This window comes from Apodemus sylvaticus, chromosome 14 (genome assembly GCF_947179515.1).
Source record: "Apodemus sylvaticus chromosome 14, mApoSyl1.1, whole genome shotgun sequence".
Classification (NCBI taxonomy): domain Eukaryota; kingdom Metazoa; phylum Chordata; class Mammalia; order Rodentia; family Muridae; genus Apodemus; species Apodemus sylvaticus.
In genome coordinates, this window is record NC_067485.1 from 59,262,387 (window position 1) to 59,285,300 (window position 22,914).

At 39.8% G+C, this 22,914-nt stretch overlaps 1 protein-coding gene across 2 annotated transcripts in view; it reads right to left on the reverse strand.

Moving 5' to 3' along the window:
• Positions 1-22,914, reverse strand: part of Apbb1ip (amyloid beta precursor protein binding family B member 1 interacting protein) — a 96,775-nt gene that overhangs the window by 42,503 nt on the left and 31,358 nt on the right. Inside the window, exons 2-6 of one of the 2 annotated variants that reach the window (XM_052156253.1) lie at positions 13,706-13,880; positions 8,946-9,017; positions 6,275-6,362; positions 3,144-3,442; positions 867-944 (exon numbers count right to left, since the gene is read on the reverse strand). In XM_052156253.1, coding sequence (XP_052012213.1) covers positions 867-944; positions 3,144-3,442; positions 6,275-6,362; positions 8,946-9,017 — 537 coding nt within the window. In that variant the 5' untranslated portion in view covers positions 13,706-13,880. The remainder of the gene's footprint in view (positions 1-866; positions 945-3,143; positions 3,443-6,274; positions 6,363-8,945; positions 9,018-13,705; positions 13,881-22,914) is intronic. The other variant, XM_052156252.1, reaches the window with a different exon arrangement.

The following is a 22,914-nucleotide window of genomic DNA, read 5'->3' on the forward strand; positions in this document are numbered from 1 at the left end:
GTTCCTAAAACACCCTATGCTTACAAAAATGTTCAAGAAAATTATAGGCTAACTGGTAAAGAAGGGTAAGGAACTCAAATCTTATACAGATTAAAAACTAGATTAATGGCGAATGTTTGATTTGTGGGGGAGACAATCAGACAAGCTTAAGTTCTAGAGACTGCCCAAGGGGCATAAAATTCACAAAGAAACTGTGTAAATGTGAAGTCAAGGGATGCTAAGGTCTGACCCAATTAAAGCATGCCAAGAGGATGTGGCATCTGCTATAAGCAGACAGCTATGGAAGACCCAAGAGAATATCCCCCAGGGAAGGGGGTCAAGGATGGACATATTTTAAATTCTCAAAATGGAACTGAGAAGGCCCTTGCCTAGGTAGTAGCAAAACCAAAGACTTTTTTCTTTCTCGTTAAAGGGAATTTCTCCTCCTCCTATCCCGGTTCACGGGGAAATGTATGTGTAAACCAGCAAAAAGTCACTTGTGAACTAAGCAAGTGCCTCCCCTTTTGGACGCTCTTGTTCTCACCACGGGGAGCTTTTGGCCAAGGAGCACCAGAAAGCCCTTACGAGAAATGAATGGAGGCAGGTTCCCTACCTAGAAATCACAAATTAGCTAAATGGTGTTATATAGAGGAAAATGATGTCATGTCACTATGTTCTGAGAATTCTTTAAACATCATTTGGAAAGTGCTCCTTGCATTTTCTTTCAATGACACTGTTAAAGCTGTGGTCTTGTGCATGCTAAGCAGATAACCTACTACTGACTGGAATTCCCAGAGGCACGTGAACATTTATTATACTATTTACCAATAACTATAATATGTCATCATTAATTTCACTCCCTTATGCAAATGTGTTTGAGAGCTTACCTTCTTAACCTTGGCTTCCCTCAGCTTTTCCAGTGCTAACTTAATTTTATCAGCCTTTGCTTGGGCTTCTTCTTCTTCCTGTAAAGGAACAAGACAGTCAACATAGTCCAATAAATCAAACCAGTGAGTAATTTTGTGTTGGTGCTAGGGTCTAGTTCATTTAGAGTAACAAAATTATCAAATTTCACATCCTTCATTTTCAGAATGCAAGTAATGCCTCTGACTAAAATATTCCACTCAAATATGCAGAGAGCAACTGCTGTTTATAGCCTTGAGGATTTCATCTGAGAAGATGAAACTATGACTTCAATAACTATCAAATACTCAGAACATGCTCTCTGTGCTCAGCTCACAGAACAGGAGACTGTGTTAATGTGAATGAGGCAATATCCCTCATAAATGGAGGTACTTGAACTTTGTCTCTAGCTGGCGGTGCTGTTTGGGGAAGTAATGGAAATTTTAGGATGTGGAACTTTGCTGGAGGAAGTAGATCAGTGGGAATGGGCTTTGAGAGCCTTTGGCCTTGTCCCACTACCAGTTGGCTTTCTGCTTCTATCCTGTGACTAGAATGTGATCAGTTAGCTTCCTGCTCTGCAAGCTTGCTGCCAGGTCTCCCCCCCCCCCCATCAACATGGTGGGATTTTTTTTTTATAGCTGTAAGCTAAAATAAACTCTTTTAAGTTTCTTTGGTTGTAGTATTTTTTATTGCAGCAACAGAAAAGTAAATAGTACAGACACCAACCTACAGAATCTATTAAAGCATTCATCCCAAGGGAGCTGAGCACTTCCTAAGATTATACACATCCTCTCGGTTTATGGTATCTAGTTAGAGGAGGATTCATAGCTTTTATTAGAAGCTTTAAAGAGTCCTTAACAGCCTACATTTTAGTACAAAAGCCAAAACTTAACCTTATAAATCACAAAAACTCCAAGGTAATACAAAATAAACAAACAAAACAAAATAGATGAAACACCCCACTAATGAACACAGAAGAACATTAGCAAAGAGTGTGAAATATATTTATATTTCAAAGGAGTTCAAACGCCTTTGATTTTACAATGTAAAATCCTAATAACAGGACTATTAAGAATCTCCTATCTATCTATCTATCTATCTATCTATCTATCTATAATGATAAGGAGTTGAATTGTTTATATTGATAAGGAAAAAAGTGTCACATCTCCACTGTTTGAAAGTAGAATTATATCTTCAAATAACATTGGTTTCTGAAATAACTTTGAGTGCCAAGATACTTTAGGAACATTTGAAAGTGAGGAACTCTCAAATTTTACATTTAAAATCGTATGCACTCCCAGCACCATTAGGATGCCTTGCATGATTCTGACCACCATCATTCAGCACCATAGAAACCCACAGGACACTGCGCTGGGGTCTCACTTGAAAACATTTTTAAGAGCTCAATTTAAGAAAAGTGTTTTTACTCTTATTTTGAAAGACATGTAACTAACATGTCAAATGAGCACGATGTACTTATTTTACAAAGTTAACAATTTATAAATATCAAGCATTTATTACCTATCTTTTCCCTCCCCAATGAAGTCATTCCAAAGATACATGGTCTTTGCCCTATTGAAAAGGGTTGCCAGGGCAATAATTCAATTTAACTTAAGTCAAAACCTGTTATTTTCTATATTCTGGGCTAGGATCAGGGACAATGAAACATGTAAATCAATTCCTTAATTCATACAAAGTTAATGAAACATGTCCTCTGAAGCTTGAGTATTATTAAGGAATATGCACATTACTTTTACCCAAGCTATGATAAACACTGTATTTGGTCTTAATGTGTTCTTCATATGTACTGGGTATACTTTAAATGTCCTCACCGAAAGACATTTTGAAATTTAATTCCCTTGTGAAGGACTAAAAGGTGGGACGCAGTGGTATCTTCATAAAGCAAGAGGGCCATGAGCAAAACTCTCTCTTAAAACCGGGAAGTTGCCAGAACCATACTTTAATATTCCCCAACCTTCAAAACTGTGAACTAAATTAACCTTGCTTCTTTTACACATTATACATCTGTGGCATTCAGTTACAGCAATAGAAAACAGATTAAAGCAGCACTGCTTCTGAAGCCTCTCTAGATTTGTAATACATACACACTATCTCCCCCCACCCTGCTCCCGCAATACCTCGGAGGTTTAGGCATACAAACTGAGAGATGTAATTGTCACTTCAAAGAAAGTCCAAGGTGGTGGGTGGATAGTACGTGGATGACAATGCTCCTGCCATCTTGGGTCCCACGGAGGACTTACTTTAGTGAGAGGCTCAGGAGGAGGAGGAGGTGGAGGGGGTGGGAGGTCTAGCATGGGTTCAGCTGGTGGAGGTGGTAAAGCTTCCTCGTAGTGGCTAACAGCAACAGCAGCAGCGCTTGCTGCGGAACCTCTCAGGGCTGTACTCCGGCCCTCTGAGGCCTCCAGAAGTGCCGCGTGATCTTGATTCTGAGAGGACTCTCTCTGAGCCTGGATGGTTCTCTGTTCGGCTTCGCTTATGTCTGCTACCAGATCTGCCATGAGGGCATCTAAATCTTGGTCTTCCAGTGCATTTAAGGACTCTAAGAGGAAAAATAGCATCAGTGATCGAAAAACAAACCAACTATTTGCACCTGAAAGCAGTTTTTTTTTTTTTTTAAATAAAAAAAGCAGGTGGGAACCATTATTTACATTCCTATGATACAGTAAGAAAGCTTGAAAGCACTTTTAGGCAGTGGCACGCATCCACATATCGAGACTCCTGAAATACAATCAGTGCATGGTGTAAGTAAGTTCCTAAGGAGAAGAAAAGGGGGAACTGCGCTGCTCTGTACTGGAGCGTCCCCAGCTGCAGTCAGAGTTGAACTCAGGAGCAGATCCTACATAAGGACTGTTGAATATTCTGGTGCAAGAGCCTTGGGCTTTGGAAAAGTAGAGGAGAAGGAAAGTGGAAATGGGTGGAGGGGGAGTTCTCCCACTGGTGGTGGCCTGGGTTTCACCCACCCTTAGGAAGTGCAGAGCAAACCTCTGGAAGCCTCCCACTTAACCACAGGGAACCCTACATTCTGACGTGCAGAATTAATGCAACAAAGGTCTAAGAGAAAATAAAAAGGAGACTAAGTAGAAAAGGTTCTGTGGAGGCAGTGGGCTGGGAGAGCAGTCATTAGGTAGAGTGAACACAGCCTTTTAGGGCGATGGGAAAGGAGGAGAGTTCTTTTGGATCTTGCCCAAGGGTGAGATAAGGTCGCATGCATACTCAGCAAGTTGGCTAGCTTGCCGGGATCGGAGGGTGTGGCGTTGGTGGACAGCATCAGCAGAGTTGTGCTGGCAATCAGGCATGCACCGCATGATGATGCAGTGAAGGATGGACCCTGTGCAGGGTGACCCAGAATGAGGAAATGGGACGGTCAGAAACGGAGCCTGGTAAAACGCAGAAAGCTCTGTGAGTCAGCTCCTTGCTGGGTAGCCTCAGTGCCGTATAGCACAGCACGTCAGAATATCAGTTCTGCTACGGCACTCATTCCAAGGTTTGACCATCAGATGAATGAAACAGGTTTTCTTATAAACTATTTTTGCATAAAATTAGTATTTTAAAAAGTTTTCAGAGATATGACCAGAAACTGAAACTTGTTCATAATTTCCTAACATGGTCAGTCACAATAATGAACATTATTCTAAATTATTATAGCTATATTGTATACAGTTATAAGCACGTTAGTAATAAAAAACCCTATTATGATATTCATATTACTGTCTAAAGGAAAATTCATTTTACATTAAAATGATTTTTAGTATCTTATTAATCCATCAAAGAACCCAAAATGTTTTGCAATAGTTTAAATGTCTTAATATAGATTAATTTTTATTAATCAATGTAGAACTATATACTGAAGAATTAGGAAAGAGAAATGGATTCCATTTTAAAGTCTGTTATTCTCTGAAATATTAATTCATTTTTAATTGACTTTTTAAATGTATTTTAAACTCATTTTAGCAATAACTTAGCTGAGGGCAATAAAAGATGTATCCTAAACAAATTTAACTTTCTATTCACATTAGGAATTTGGTAGCTTTGTCTTCTTCCAAAGCCGTACATCTTGTCCCCTTGTTTCTACATCGTAACATGACCGCGCTTAGAGATTTATGGGTTTCTTTGACTATCATCTTTGCTACTTTCTGACACTAAGCTCAAAGTGTTTAGAAAACCTGGGGTTGACTACAGCAGTATGAACACTGACTAAATTTAAATTTTAGTGGAACTAATGATAAAGCGCTCATTTGTGGCACTTCCAGAGGCAGAGGCAGGTGAATCTCTGAGAGTTCAAGGCAGCCATAGTCTGCACAGAAAGTTTCAGGCCAGCCAGAACTCCATCATGAGACCAAGTCAACAACAACAACAAAATAAAGCTAGAAAACCCCCAAACAAAACACCCACTGGAGGCCCTGTGTGCAAGCGTCTGTTAGACGACACGGCTGTCAAAATCCCCCAAAAGTGGTCTACTCTATCTTCGTGGATGCTATTATCTTGGTGAACATAGCTGGCCAGAATAATATATTTTGTTTTACGGTGAATAAAAGAGTGTAGAAATAGAGAGCACTAGAAAGAGGGGCACTGTAACTGACCAATCAGAAGTCACCGGTGCCTGCGGACTTATCATGAAAATGCTGCAAAAGGTAGAACCAGTAGAGCTGGCTGAGAAACGGAACCAGGAGCCGGGACTTGGGTTTTGTACTGAGTTTCTCTGTCACTTCAGTTGCTATGTTTTGGGGTCACTGAGAGTCTTGGCTTCTCTTTTCAAGAGTTCTAGGAAGGCTGCCCTTGTGGTTCAGTGTCTGACACCAAGAGTCCCAGTGAATTCTCACTGACATGGACATGATTATTTCAAGATTTATCATCATTTCAATGACATCAGATTGACCAGTTAGTTCTCTGCAATAAATTGAAAAGAGAATCTTGCTATAAAGTAAAGCTTTACTCTCCGAAGGATTGAAGGTAAATTATATTCAAATACATGTATGTAATTCAAAATACATATTTAGAATAAAATGTATTTGGAATCAATTCCCATTCATACATGATCAATTGTTGTTAAACACTTAATTTTTATCCTTGAAGAGACATTTCTTACTGACTCCTTAGTGATAAAAAACGTTCCTTTCTTTTTCAAAAGGTAAGGTTATCTTGAGACTTTTAATAAATGGAAGCTGGCCTTGGATTTCATTATAGGTGAAAACATGTAATTGATTTTATTAATTAAATGTAGACATGGTAAATGACAATGCACTGTCCAGGACTTCCGCACTATTTCCTATGATGTCCACATTTCCTCGGTTTCATGGTCTGAGTCAGTCCCATGGGGACTTCCGCCATTGCTATGCTTCAGATTGCTTAAGAAACAAGTTTCTGTGCTTACCATTTAAATCCTTAAACCCCACACTGTAGTTAAATTCTTCTCGGGGTGGGTTTGGGTCTGGAGGAGGAAGAGTGTCCACTCCTAAACTCTGTGAAAACAGATCCCACAGTTTGTGTGAGTCATAAAACCAACATTTCTGAAGCCCAAGCCATTCACTATTTATACATTTTTCTCCCCAAATATGCTTTTAAAAACCGTGTTTTTACTTGAAAAATGTTTTATCATATTTCTTTTCCAGTATAAAAAATTTCAGCTTAAAAATCCTGTTCTATAAAATGTGTTTTGAAACAGACTGTGTTAATTGAGAATAATGAGAAGGAAGTAGTTATTTTTTCTGAACAACAGAGAAACTTTGCTGACTTGGTGAAGGCACTTACTATACACAATTTTATAAAGACTTGCATAGTGACATCAAAGGAAAAAAATGTCCAGTCATCTGGAGAAGAAATTCTTCTACACAATCCTTTCAATGATTTCTTTACTCCCAATCGCTTGTGTACCCCAAGGGCATTAATGTTCTGATGATTGCAATAGAAGCTGGTAAATGAGCGTCCCAGAAGGGCCTGTCTCTGCCAAGCTACTGCTGTTCCACTTCAATCTCAGGTCACTACTTTTGCTTTTGTTGATTTTTTGATATTATATTCTCATTGTTTATCTTCTTGCCATGCAGAAATTAAATGTTTCCATTTTAAAATATTTCATTTTACATTTTGTAGCTTCTGTGTGTCATCTTATTTAGATGTGGCTGTATTTTAGAATTTTAAGCACCTTTTTTTCTCTGTGTTTTCCCTCCCTTCACATATTTAGATCCTTGATCCATGAATCTCCTTACTGTTATAAAGCATGAGCTTCAGCTCCTAACAGCTGCGTTACTCTAATACCATTTATTAAATTATAATTTTTGTATTTACTTAGAAGGCGGCTTTTATCAGGATTTGAGGGAGAGACTGGGGATACAAATAGAACAACGTGCCAATCATTCAGAAATCTGGGAGAAAAGTAAATTGAGATTCTTCATACAACTGTTTCAATTTTTCTGTAAGCTTGATTTTTTTCAGTATTACAATAACATTAATGCATCTCAACCTACTTTAATTTTTGCTTATTTTAAGAAGCTGCAGATACCCAGGTTTATCCATCACTCTTAATCATACCTCTAATTTCAGAGAAAAGATCAGTCACAAAATTCAGGCATAGAGACCAAAACAGCAGCTCTGTGAATGACTGGGGAAATATCTAATCATCTCAGGAGGACGTTGGAAATGTTCAAATTACAGAACAGATCGTAGACAGCACAAGATAGGGCCTTCCTTTTCCAAACTCAAACCTTGGGACCCACCTGGGAGACACCCATGAATCAAGAGAACTCAGGACTCCATCATCTTGGGCGCAACAAAGACGAAAACCTAACTGACCTTGACCGTGGCAGACCCAGGTGACGAGATAAAGTTCCTTGTTACTCTGGAGTGACAATGAAAGTCCTTGACTCTGACCAGTCAGGTTATCAATTTCTTCTATTAGTCAAAGATGCGAGTAAATGCAAAGAGAAAGATCATGGCCGACTGAAATGTGATTATGTCATACGTCCCACCCTCAAACAATGTGATTTCCTAAAGCCTCACATTTTTCTGTTCTTTTAAAAGTTAAAAAATTATCTATTGTAGTATGTGCGTGCGCGCGTGCGCGCGTGTGCACATGCGCACGTGCTCTGGTGTGTCATTCATGCATGTTACCCATTTGAAGAAGGCCAGAAACCAACTTGCAAAGATCACTTCTCTCCTTGTATGATTCGAATCCTGGAGCTTGAACTCCAGAATTGACAGCAAGTGCCTTTACCTTTTGTCTCCTCTTTCAGAGAATCCAAACTTCTATGAATATTATTGGGAATAGAAAATAGATGCTAACTAAAAATGGTTAATTTTCCCTTGAACAAACTTTCTTCAAAACAGACTGTACATCTGTTTTGAAGAGACTTTAACACTATCATCTTTTTTTTTTTTTTAGAATATTGTCTTATCTGTATTTTAACATTGTGTGTGGAAAGTGATGTGTCTAGTGACTTCAGAAACTAATAAACAGTTGTAAGAACATTAAAGACACAGGAAAGCTCACAGGACTTTGTGACCTGAGTCAGTGGTCCTTCAGCCTCTGACTCCTGGGCTCTGGATGATCTGCCAAAGTGAGGTCACTCTAGTCTTGACTGGCTGCTTTTCTCCTATGTGTAGCCTGTGGCTGAGTGCCTTTCATGCTTCCTAGAGGAGACTGAGTTCTTACAGTCCATTGAGAATGTCATAAGAGTCCTTTGAAATATAGTATTTCCTTAAAGGATGACACAAAAGCATGTTACTCAGCACCATTTGCCAGCCAATCTACCTAGGAAGGTAGGTAAGCGCTGTTGCTCAGAGGTCGTTGTTGAAGGAAGCATGGGAGTTCCTCTACAGGACATGGTCAACACGGACACTGACATAACTGTATGTATAATTGTTATATCAAGCCATGTGCACTGAGGGGCAGAACCAATAGGAAGCTTTCCTATTTTCTCCCAACACAGACATAGTTACATCAGGGCACATGATGTTGCGAATCTCTGACATTTTGAAAGGAAGCACTCATATTGAATTTTGCAGTCCCTCACCATCCCATAGTGTTCAGGTTAAGTGGAGGGTTTTACCTGTGTCAAGAGATCCATCTCCCCCAGCAAAGTGCTGAACATCTGGTCTATGTCTTCATTTGATTCACCCATCTGAAACAGGAAGAGACAGAGACATTAGAGGTCTCTAAAAGTTTATCAGGGAATAGCTGTTGAGTTTTCATTCTTTCCTTCAGAGTCGAGCAATCCATGAAGAGAACAGCTTGGAGAAGAAAGCCCCAAATGCCTTGAAATTTCATGTTTGGATGTCATTTAATTTGATGTCTGAGGTTGAGCTAAATCTTGGAACCTGCTGCAGAGCAAGTCCTGGACTTGTTTTTCCAGCCTAAACTACTGGTCCTTAGGGCCAAGTGAACAAAGTGGACATTGTTCTGGTATTCACATCACCACAGGATTCTTTTATCAGAAGGAGAGAAAGCCTCATGCCTTTCCTGATGGTTTTGATTATCAATTTGTTCCGGTGGAATATCAGTGAGATTAGGGAAGCACCCTTCTGTGAAGTTTCTAGAGAAGAACGGTTCCATCCCTTAACTTATTTATAACAAGATAATACTTTTGGGAAGTGGTGAAAAGTAGGAAGTGGGCTTAGCTGAAAGAAGTAAGTCATCATGGGTGTGTCCATGCTGGGTGCAGTTATAGCTTGCTCTGGCCTCTCCCTGTATCTCCTTTCTCTGTGTCCTCTCAGTCAAGGAGTGATCAGCCTCTGTCATGTTTCTGCCATTGTGACAATCTGCCTGGATGAAGAAACTGCTAACGTTTCTGAAGTCAAGAGTCAAAATAGTATTTTCCTTCCTTTTGAATTTGTTTTTGTTACATAGTTGGTCACTGTGATGACAGAGCTACTAAGATGTCATACTATGAGGTCAGAGGGATGTAGAGTTTTACATCCATTTAAAAACCCACTAAAATGGACTGCATTTTAAAATACCCGTGATTACCAAATGGTTCTCTGCTTTATAAAGATATCTGTGAAATAATAACAGCTTTGGTACATTTATTTATAAAGTATGCAGAAGCTCCAGGATAAAGAGTAGAAATAAAGGACATTTTTCATTATAGCCGTCTTTTATCCCCTAGACCAAATGGAACAATTGTCCAAGAAAGGGGAAGTGTTAGGTTATGACAAAATGTAGCAAGGCAATTTGGTAGAGGCAAGCAGCTGCTCTCCTTCCTAACACTTTGTGGGAAGGGTGAATTGGAAAATTAGGAGATAAGAATATTCAAGGACTGCTCAGCAGCCTGTAGTGTGGCAAGGGGAATGAAATATGTAAACTTTACATGTAAAGTGAAGGAGTCCCCCAAGGTCATTCCCAAGGGTTCTAAATACTAGAAGACATTAGAAGACCAATGTTAACTGCACAGCAGGAGCCTGGTGTGGGTAGAGGATCAGTATGTATTTTTTCAGATCTGTGAATCCATTCTTGTTCCCATTAGGCAAAAATACTTGGGAAAAATCCTTGCATTGAATACGTCAAGACTTTTTCTTGGTAGAATTCCTACATAGCAACTATAGTCATGTATCGGTCAACAACTTGTTATTATTTTGTCAAGGACAGACTGCATTAAACACTGTGGTCCTTGGGTCATATCGCTTGGAGGTGGTGCAGCCATCTTAGTTGGGGTAGGTGTATGCTATGAGCTCATGACAATCAAAAAGCCTAAACATGCATTGCTCATAACTTATTCCTATTTCAACTGACAGGTGACTATGGTATTTTCGGTGACTTAGGGATAACTAAGAATTCAGGAGGATGTGTATATATTATATGAAATCTAAAGCCCTTGAGTATTCTTGGATTTGGGGATCCATAGAGGTTTCTGGAACCATCCAGCATGTGTTTAAGGATGTCTGTATTTCAGCCAACAATATTTATTTGAGCACTGATACATATGTGCTTCTGTTTTCATATGGACACATGCATATATGCAGAGAAATGATGCTATATAAGTTCACAATAATTGTTATGTACTTACTATCTGACTTTCACAATGATCAATATGACTAATCTTTTTTTATTTTTTATTTTTTTTAGGGACTAGTCTTTTTTTCTAAAAAAAATAAATATATAATTTCAATTGATTATTTTAAAATTTCCACCATACTTTAATATGCAGGTCAGATTTAAAGGAGTAAATTTTAAAAATTCTTTTAGTAGCATATATGAATTATATACAAAGATAGGTCTCATTATTTTTATACATGATCTCCTTACTTTATTTTGATCATATGCAGCCCCCATTATCCACTCAAGTCCCCCTCCTACTCCTGATAATCCCTTTCCTTTCCATAAATAGCTCCCTTTCACTTTTTAAAGTCATTTTCTTGGGATGTATGTGTGTGACTCAGAGAGTTTCATTAATGTTGCTTATAGAAACACGGGTACTTTACCAGTAGCTATACCACTGAAGAAAATTTCCCTGCATATCAACAATTAATTGTGTGCAAGTCCTCATGGGAGAATGGGTCCCATGAAGCCTTCCCACCTCTACTACAAGATACTGACAGGTTCAATTTTGTGCAGATCATCAGTAGTTAATCACAGCTGTTATGAGTTCAAGAGTGTATTTACCACTAAATGCCTGGTCAGTGGCCCACTAATCCCCACACTTCCTTCCAGCTTTTACATTCTTTCTGCTCCTTACTGCACTAGTTTCCTGAGTCTTGGTGAGGGCCATATAGATGTCTCATTTATAGCTAGCTGGGTACTCAACAGTCATTTTTTTCTCAGTACTTTGACCTATTGTTAATCTTCTGAGTAACTGCTGACCACCGAATAGAGAAACACATTTGACCAAAGTTGATAACAACATTAATTTGAAGGCAATTTGATGGACATATCTTGTCTGTTTGGTAAAAGAACCACAGTAGGATCCATGACTCTCCTAGCCATGAGTTTTTGCTCTGGTTTGTGGTAGTAGAATTCCCTCCTGTGGAGTAGGCATCAAGTCCAATCAGAAAGCCGTTGTGTGGTCTTTGGAAGTACAATGGCTCCCATAGGCTTATATGTTTAAACACTTGGTCCCCAGATGGAACTGTTTGGGAAGGATTAGGAGCAAAAGCTCTTGCTACTCTATCACTCTAGTTAGTCTCTCTCTCTCTCCATCTGTTTCTCTGTCTGTGCCTGCTGGTTGTTGTCTGAACATCTAAGCTCTCAGCTACTGCTGTATTGCTATGCCTGCCTACTGCTATGCTCCCTGCTCCGATGGCCATAGACCCCCTGTCAAACTGCAAGGAAGCCCCTAATTAAAAGCTTTCTTTTATAAGTTGCCTTGGCTATGGTGTCTCTTTCCAACAATAGAAAAGTAACAGTTGCTTATCCTGAAGCAGACTAGTCACTATTGCATGAAGGGACTCATCCTGCCCGGTCAAGCAGGATTGTTGCACACAGAGTCCACAGCTGAAGGACTGTCAGTGACCATCCTTCCTCAGCAGCCTGCACAACACTTCTGGTACTATGGCAGTTAGTCAGCAGGTAGGAAGCATCTAGATGAGTTCCAGCTTGATTTCTCTCTGCACCGTGACTACAATATGTGAAATATTCAGTACTGTGGTCTTACCATCAAGATTTTCTGGGCGATTAAGAGCAGTAGCTATTGTTTGTATTATTTGGCCTTCAGAAGCTTCTCTGACCAACAGCTCTTAGGAATGTAGTCCACCTGGACACTGACATATTTTTCTTCAGTAATCTATGGCTTCAGGAGTGGAGAAATGGCTCAGTAGTTAAGAGCACATAGTACTCTTGCAAAGGACGTGAATTCTCTTCTAAGCACTCCTATCAGGAGGCTTACGGCTGCCTAACTCTGGCTCTGGAAGGCCTAAGGCCTCGAATCTCCCTGGGTACCTATATCCAGGTGACATATCCCTCCCCTCTTCTCTCTCTCTCTCTCTCTCTCTCTCTCTCTCTCTCTCTCTCTCACACACACACACACACACACACCTTTAAAAAAAACTCCTGTGGCTTTTTGGGATATATTTATCTATCCATACAGGATAACTGCATTCAAATTCTTAAATTTAAAAAAATTTTTTTTGATTAGCTTAAAGCATATCAAATTTCCTTTTGGCTTTCCTATACATAGTTTCTACCATGCTAAATTCTAAAATATCAAGACTTAAAAAAACAAAAAACCAGACCAAATCAAACCACCACCACCAACGATGACAACAATGAAATATACTTGAGACAAAGTCTTATTATGTAGCCCTGGCTAGCTTGGTACTCATTTTATAGACCAGGGTAACTTCAGAATCAGAGATCTGTCTGCCTTTCTTGAAAGCTGGGCATAAAGACATATACCACCATGCTCAACAATAGTACAGTTCTTAAAACAATAATTATAATCCTATTATCTATGATTTGTTTAATAATAAACCATTTGCTGAAATGGGCTAGGCCAAGGCAGAACAATTTATTCTGAAAACTTACAGTTTACCTTTTAAATGACTTCAATTTAATATCTAAGTAGTAACATCTTTGTTTTTCTCAGATTTAATCAATTTCTGACTCTTTATAATAATTACATATAAAGAGTACTTTTGTTCTACCTATTGATTGTTTTCTGAAAAACAAGTCCAATGATTTGTAAAAAGCACTGCAGTTTATGGAAGAAAGATGAGGTACTGAAGACTGTAACCGGAATATTTATCTGGCACTAACCACATTGCAAAAACTCCCTGTAAGCCAATATTTGTCTCCTAGAACAGGATTAGAAGATACAACACTTCACAAACCTTTTTTGGGGGTGGGAAGTGAATCTGTGAATATTCCCCAAATACCCACCGTGTAGAGCTAGTGTCTAATCTTTTCAAATTATTCTCAGCAGAGCAATCTTGGGCTTTAGTATTCTTAGTTTCCTTGCCACAGACTGTCAGCCAACCTACGTCCTTTCTTTCTGAAGTACCCAGACTCAGGAATTTTGTTATAGCAACAAAAATTATACTGCTTTTCAAATTTCCTACAAAAATAGAGGAAAAATATGTAAGTGAATAAGATATTTATGTTTTTACAGATTGCCTTCTAAAAATAAAATGCTATTCAAAAATCTTAGAATGGATTTTTCATACATTACTTTAATGAGGAAAAACTAGCAGAATAAATATTAAAATTGTACAATTGTTTGGAAGTTTATTTTATTAGAGTCTTGTGTGGTATAAAAATGTGAGACATAAAGAAATCATTCAGACAAATAATTATTTTTTTTTTTATTATTCGATATAATTTATTTACATTTCAAATGATTTCCCCTTTTCTAGCCCCCCCACTCCCCGAAAGTCCCGCAAGCCCCCTTCTCTTCCCCTGTCCTCCCACCCACCCCTTCCCACTTCCCCGTTCTGGTTTTGCTGAATACTGTTTCACTGAGTCTTTCCAGAACCAGGGGCCACTCCTCCTTTCTTCTTGTACCTCATTTGATGTGTGGATTATGTTTTGGGTATTCCAGTTTTCTAGGTTAATATCCACTTATTAGTGAGTGCATACCATGATTCACCTTTTGAGTCTGGGTTACCTCACTTAGTATGATATTCTCTAGCTCCATCCATTTGCCTAAGAATTTCATGAATTCATTGTTTCTAATGGCTGAATAGTACTCCATTGTGTAGATATACCACATTTTTTGCATCCACTCTTCTGTTGAGGGATACCTGGGTTCTTTCCAGCATCTGGCAATTACAAATAGGGCTGCTATGAACATAGTAGAACATGTATCCTTATTACATGGTGGGGAGTCTTCTGGGTATATGCCCAGGAGTGGTATAGCAGGATCTTCTGGAAGTAAGGTGCCCAGTTTTCGGAGGAACCGCCAGACTGATTTCCAGAGTGGTTGTACCAATTTGCAACCCCACCAGCAGTGGAGGAGTGTTCCTCTTTCTCCACACCCTCTCCAACACCTGCTGTCTCCTGAATTTTTAATCTTAGTCATTCTGACTGGTGTAAGATGAAATCTTAGGGTTGTTTTGATTTGCATTTCCCTAATGACTAATGAAGTTGAGCATTTTTTAAGATGCTTCTCCGCCATCCGAAGTTCTTCAGGTGAGAATTCTTTGTTTAACTCTGTACCCCATTTTTTAATAGGGTTGTTTGGTTTTCTGGAGTCTAACTTCTTGAGTTCTTTATATATATTGGATATTAGCCCTCTATCTGATGTAGGATTGGTGAAGATCTTTTCCCAATTTGTTGGTTGCCGATTTGTCCTCTTGATGGTGTCCTTTGCCTTACAGAAACTTTGTAATTTTATGAGGTCCCATTTGTCAATTCTTGCTCTTAGAGCATACGCTATTGGTGTTCTGTTCAGAAACTTTCTCCCTGTACCGATGTCCTCAAGGGTCTTCCCCAGTTTTTTTTCTATTAGCTTCAGAGTGTCTGGCTTTATGTGGAGGTCCTTGATCCATTTGGATTTGAGCTTAGTACAAGGAGACAAGGATGGATCAATTCGCATTCTTCTGCATGCTGACCTCCAGTTGAACCAGCACCATTTGTTGAAAAGGCTATCTTTTTTCCATTGGATGTTTTCAGCCTCTTTGTCGAGGATCAAGTGGCCATAGGTGTGTGGGTTCATTTCTGGATCTTCAATCCTGTTCCATTGATCCTCCTGTCTGTCACTGTACCAATACCATGCAGTTTTTAACACTATTGCTCTGTAGTATTGCTTGAGGTCAGGGATACTGATTCCCCCAGATTTCCTTTTGTTGCTGAGAATAGTTTTAGCTATCCTGGGTTTTTTGTTGTTCCAGATGAATTTGATAATTGCTCTTTCTAGCTCTGTGAAGAATTGAGTTGGGATTTTGATGGGTATTGCATTGAACCTGTATAGTGCTTTAGGCAAAATGGCCATTTTAACTATATTGATTCTGCCCATCCATGAGCATGGGAGGTTTTCCCATTTTTTGAGGTCTTCTTCCATTTCCTTCTTCAGAGTCTTGAAGTTCTCAGACAAATAATTATTAACAGTAAAATGTTGCTTTAATCAGACAAAGCAATTTACTCCAAATGTATAAAGTATATTTATTGGCTGTCATTATAAGCTACCCATCTACGTTACAATGAACTCATAAGAAGCAAAGGTGGTATAGGTAGGTAGGTATAGGACCTACCACACATGTTCTCTCTTAAACTATGACTAGAAAAAGCACTAAACTAAAGCAATGTGACATCTATGACTCAGAAATTCCCCCTACCCTGAGCCTGAGACTCTCTGGTTTCTCAGCATACACTACTGATGTACACTGGGTGATCTTCAGTTGGCATACACTACTGATCCACACTGGGTAATGGTTGAGAGAGAGCAAGTTGGAAATAATCCAAGATGGAAATAACTCAGACCGACAGCATATCCCTGTGACCCCCATTCCTGCCCTTTTCTTGCTCTTCCCCTGCCCCACCCCCACTCGATGTGGCTTCTCAGATGATGTCCTCATCAAAATTCTGCTGGAAATACACAATCTTAAATATAATCATTAGCAAGTTACATTTAAAATCTTTTGTATGTTTGGTAAATCAGACATTGGACTCAGGAGTACAAGAGAATTACTGTGTTGTCTGTCTTGCCTTGAATTTGGGATCCTTCTGCCTCAGTGAGCAAAGTACTAAGACTTTAGTGTAGTAGAGCATTCATAGCTTTAAGAGCTCCTCCCTTTGAGTGTAAAGTTTTGTTAGTCTGTAAATTCAATCATCTTACATGACTATCCTTTCCTTCAAGAAAGCCTTACTTCTGGAACGGATGGATAAGAGCCACAGATAGTTCATGTATTACATACACACACAAGTATGAGGACACAAGGCTGTGTGTGTGTGTGTGTGTGTGTGTGTGTGTGTGGTACTTTCCAAAGGTCAAAAGAGAGAACACCCATCCATGAGGCTGAGCGTGTTCTTGAGGTTAGCAGCCAACAGCTGGGGTGGAGGAGCTGTGGCAAAGAGGCACAGCGTTGCAAAACAAGCCATGTTCACACCAGGGCTGGGTGGAGTCAGCATCTTTTCATGAGTATGTCATTTCTGGGTTCTTTTTGCGCCTTGGGAAGTATATCACATTGCTGGTTAAAAGAAAATCGGAATAGTACTTTATCAGAGTCATACTATTCTCTCCTGGGGACAGAAGGGTGTGCTGGAGGAGGAGCATATTCAGGCTAAAACCACATTTCTCAGTGGCCATGGAATTTTCCTAATGCTCAAATATCTCCTCGGGTTCAAATTCAAGCTTCAGGTATTGACCCAGATACTTTCTCTTTTCTACATAAATAAACTTTGATCATGCAGATTTGAAAATCCAAGTACTATGTTTTATATATGTCAAACAGGAAATAAACTTAGATTCACTTCACACAGTTAATTCAGTCTGAGTGCAGTCTTCATTGTCTTTTACCTAGTAAATGCAGCCATGGTTTTGAATCAAGTCAGGGGAGCCATTATCCTACCTGCCCATAAAAGCCAGTTTAAAGACCCTTGGGCATTTCCATGTGAACAGCTCCCACTCACTATTTCTTCTTCTGCAGTCTCCCACACCCCAGGTTGGGTGAGTGACCATTTGTCACTCATGGGTCTGAGTTAGAAGTTGGCATGGTCTTTTCCGCTTCTGTTTTCCCACCTGGTGAGTCAGAAAATCCCGCTGGATTTTCCTGTGGACGGTTTCTCCTCTCATTCTTACTGCTTGGTGAGAGCTGAAAGCTTCATCTATCTGCTCCTCCATCTTCCAGTCACCCTGACTTCCTGTCCTCCCTGACAGCATAGGCACTGAATTCAAACACAGTCCTGAGCTTGTCACTTTCCTGCTTAAAGTATCTTCCATGGCTGGCTATGAGCGAGTGGAGGAGTTCTGTGCCCACCGTGTCTTCGGAATCTTCCAGAAACTCCTCCTACCCACTTCTCAGGGCTCAGTTCTTGCTAAGCAGGGCCCTTGATGCCCTATGAATAGATTTTGGATCACTCCTTTTCTCTTTGTGTATACGTTCCTTATTAATAATATCCTCTGTCTATGCTTCATAAAATTCTAGTTATTAAAAACCCAGCTTTCATGCCAACTGCTCCATGGTGTCAATAAAACCACCAGACATTTGTTTTCTGTTGTCCTCAGCATACAGTCAATTCTGGCCTAAGTGACCACTGCAAGAAGGTGTCTAACCTCCCAGTGTCTCAGTTTCCTTGTCTGCAAACTGAGGAATAATAGTATACACCTCACCGAGTTGCTGTGGCATTTATGTGAGGGTTCATAAAGTCCTGCCTTGAGTCTGCAGTCACGGTCTTTGACATAACAGCACTAGGCTCCTTTGGTTACTATCTTAAAACCCTTCAGATAACTGGGAACTAAAAATACTAGGGAGCCGTTACTAAGGATCAAAGTGTGCAGTTTATGTCTTCCAAACTGTTCTGCTGATTACCTACCATCCAAGACAGGAAGATGTGGGCTAGCATCCAGTTAATAAGTTACATGAAAAGCTCCCTGTCACGGGACTGCCTACATGCTTGACATGGTTCCTGTGGTGCCACGTCAGACATGTAACACGGCAGGGTTTAACATGTAACTCCTTAGAGCTTAACAAATCCCATCTCTCCTCTGACTGTCAGGTCAATTAAACAGAAAGTTGGCTTTAAACAGTTTTTCAAAAAAGTGTATTTTTTTTTAAAAAAAATACTATGTGTACATGTATGTTTGTCACATGTGTGCTAGTATCAGAAGTGGATGGTAGTTCCTCTGTTGCAGTTATGAACAGGTTCTCAGGAAGAGCAGGAAGCACTCTCAACCACAAAACTAGGCGCAGAAACGCCTGCCTTTAGCTGCTGTCACAGCTACAGGCTTAGTTGCTTTGAGAAGAGCTCTATTAGCCACCCGGCAACCTGACTGGTGCTTGCTAAGGGGTTTAACTCTTTTCTAAGCTAACTCTAAGCTGATCAGTTTTTACAAGTAATAGATCGCTAAGCTGTCATTTAATAAATAAAACAGGCTTCTGTCACTCAGCATTCAGGCAGTCAATTGCAGGCCAACTTGAGCTCTCTGATTATACCTTGTCTCCATTGCCAGGAAAGAACAGACAAACAGGCTGTGTATGGAGGTCTGTACTTCTAATTCCAGTATTCAGGAGGCAGAAAGAAAAACTCAAAGTCAGTCTGGATCTCCTTAGGGAGACCTTGTCTGAAAAGTACAAAACGACTACAAAACCAACCAACAAAATTAAAAAAAAAAAAAAAAAAGCAAAGAAGAGAGGAAAAAAATGTACCTTAATTGTTCAGATGCTATACCTAACTTATTTTAACTCCATGAACAGATTAATCTTACTTTAAAAAGTAAGAATGAAATAACTTTGGGTTGAAAGGCTTCTTCAGTGGTTATGAGCACCCGTTGCTGGGTTTGCTTCCCAGCACCCACATGGTTACACTCAACCATCTCCACTTCCAGGGCATCTGGTTCCATCTTCTTATTTTCTTAGGCACCAAGCACACATATGGTACAAAATTATACAAATAGGCAAAACATTCATAGCATAAAGTATGAGAAATAAATCTTCACTTTACAAAAGAGAAAACTGAGGTACCCAGTGTTTAAGCAAGGCTGAACAGTCAACGAATATGTATTACACAGTTAGAGGCTTAACCCCTGTAAGGCTTCCTGTGTGGGTTTCTGTAACTGCAATTATCCTGGGCCTGCACCAAAGGTTAGGTATTTAGACTTACATACCATCTTTTCATTTAGAAGATGGTCAAAAAGATGATTATATTGTCAGACTGGTTTATTTCTTTATTTTTATATTACAGGTGAACAGTATTTTGAGTCTAAAATTAACTTGTCTGAGATGAAATAAAATTAAAATTATTAAGAAACAACATTTAAAAATCTGAGGCTCTCTTAGCAACAATTTTCTTCCCATCTTTATTATTTCTAAGTTTTAGAAATAGCAAGCTGATAATAGCTTTTCACAGAACATGTAAACATACCACAAGGACAGATTACAAGGAAGAAAACGGTTTTGGAAACTACCTCCACGAAATTCAGTATGATGGCACTTGGGAAATGATTTATAAGTTTGAGGGCAGCCTGAGATACATGGCAAGTTCCAGTCAGTCTCAACTATATAGAAAAGAAAAAAAATTCACAGTCTCTGTCACATTTAGTTGATGTCACACTTGGCTGTGGTCACACTTGGTGTGAAATACAAAGTGCCGAATCCAGCCAAACACAACATGCCAGCAGAAGGTAAAGTTGTTTTATAAAGTGCTTGGTGAACAACTTACACTGTTGAGCTTGACCTAATTTTTTCAGCATAATTTCTTTTTTTTCTCCCCAAAATGTAATGAAAGCTTCTCCTGAAGAGGAAGTGGTTCACAGAACAGTACAGCACGTGGTTTAAGGTTGTTGCAATGTTTAGGGGCGAAGGAGGAAGCCACGGTAACGTGAAACAGGAAACAGAGGTACCGCTAATGTAGCAGAGAAGACAAACCAATACAGCTTGACAGAAAACTAAGACAAAGGAATTCAGGGGTGTTATTTGACCTGCTTTTGCACAGCGTGCTTGAGATCAGTGAAAACCAGCTCCTGAGACTGCTGGACAGTCACTGTGGCCATGAGACAACAGAGACTAACTACACTTGTCACAGGGGAATCACACATAGGCACTGTATTTGTACTTCTGTGTGTGGTCATATACCAATGTGCAACACAACAGCCCACTTTCACAATTATGCCATGGGATGGTGAGATGACAAAACAATTGTAAAAAGAAAGTCATTTGAGAATAGCATGACTTTGCTCAGTAACTTAAACACTGACAGGCTGCTTTTAAGCCCAAGAAGTTGGCATGTGTGTGTGTCTGCACACATACACACACACACACACACACACACACACACACACACACACACACACAGAGTGAGCAATGAGATAGGTTACCACAGTTTTAGGAGGATATGTGTGTGTGTACACACATGAGTGCATACACCTATTCATTCATTCATTCATTCATTCATTCACTCATTCATTCATTCATTCATTCATTCATTTTTCAGCTGTTTTGGTTGTCTGACTCAGGCTGACGTCAAACTCAAAATCCTCCTGCTTCAACCACCCAGTGCTGGGACTACAGGTGTGAACCATCAGGTCCAGGAGCTTGACTTTCAAATGTACATACTTCCAACTTGCTTCTGTGTGCATGTAAGAGGAGGGGTTAACAGCGCCAGGCACTCATCTGGATCAAGCTCCCCAATGGCAAAAAGGAAGATGACTCAATCAGACTCCAAGGACTTGAACACAACTCATCAGAGAAGCAGAATGGAGTCCAGGGAGACCAGGTCAGGTCATAGGAGTATCATACTCTACTATCCTCCCATCTGAAAGGCTTTTCTGGATCTCTGGGACATAAGGTGTAGACCCATTTCAGTTGAACATACAGGGTGTGAAAAGAGCTTTCTAAATCTTGGGGTGTTTTCAAAGTTCCCCCTTTATTTCATTTTGAATGTCTATATAAGGAATAGGGAACTGTTCTGATTTAGAATCTCTTGTGACATAAAGCAAAATTGTAACACAGCTTAGAATATTTTGCATAAGAAACCCAGAAAATATTTATTGATGGACTTTGTAGATAAACTAGGTGTATTGATGTTCAATAAACAAAACTCTCGGGGCTAGTCAAGTTCATTCTCTGGTTCACACTTGGCCTGTTGCCTTCTGAAGGTAGCCAGCTCGACTTTTGTTCCCGTCATGTCACTTACTCTTTGGGTCAAGATTACTAATGACCCTCACGTGGCCACATGTGAGGGTTCCATCATCAAACACAGCACTTAACGTTGTGGGTCATCCCTTTGTGTCTGAGGCTTCAAGATCCACAGAGACAAGTCATCATGGAGCAGAAGTATCTTTCAAAGAAACACGTGCCTTCTTCTGAAGGTGTGAAGAACAGCGTGGATCATGGTTCTCTCTCGGGGAGATCAGCAGGGTTGTTGTCCTTATGCTTGGAGTGGGCTAAGGGATGTTTTCCCTATCTCCATGCTACACAGATTTCAGCGGGAGCCTCCCTATGATGGGCTTTACACTCCATCTTCTGCACTAGCGAGAAGAGCTGGGGGCAATGCTTTGGGAGGACTTGGAACTGATGCCCGTGTGGTGCCAGCCCAGCTGCCCTAGGCCTAGGAGTGGTGTGTCCTCAGCCATGTGTAGTGAGATCGAGGCTTGTGGTTCCCTCACGTCTTGCTCCTCGGTAAGAAAGGTTGGCAGAAAAAAAAAAAAAACCACACAGGAAGTTACAAATGGGGCCTCACTGTGGAACACAGTGGGGCTAAAGCATCCTTTTAAAGAACTATTAATCATTAAAACTAATTTGGCACCAGGCACATGACATATGCTATTAATATTAAGCCTTACAAGGGTGAGGCAGGTGGATTACTGTGAGTTTGAAATCAGCCTTTGGGAGCGTAGGGAGTTTGAGACCCAGCCTGTACTACACACAACAAATGATTTTATCTAAAAACCAACCAACCAAAAAACAACAAAAAACCCAACCAACCAACTAAACAAATTAAAAAAGCAAACCCAAAAACCCAACCAAGCCAAGCCAACAACAGCGACAAAGAAGCCCAAACAAAATAAATGAGTACTAAATGAGAGGAAGTTAAATCACCTGCCATCTTTACTAAACCTGTAGTTTAAACCCAACCTCCTCCAAAGAGTTCGTGCAGCTAAGATGGCTAAGACACTAAGAAAACAAGTGTCAAGTGGCTGATTAATGATCAAAAATTAAAAACTGTTTGATATAGTGTTTTTCATGTAAAACTGTGTTATAATTTCCTTCTTGCTCAAAAATAAATATTTACATGTGTGGGTTGTATGTCTTTGTATGTGTGTGGTATGTACATGTCTTTGTGTGTGTTAGTGGTATGGGTGTGTGTCTTTGTGTATGTATGTGTGATGTCATCATGCGTGTGTGTTGTGTCTTTTTGTGTGTGTATCTGCGTTGTGTATGTGTGGTGTGTGTGTCTTTGTATGTGTGTCTGTGTATGTGTGATGTGTGTGTATG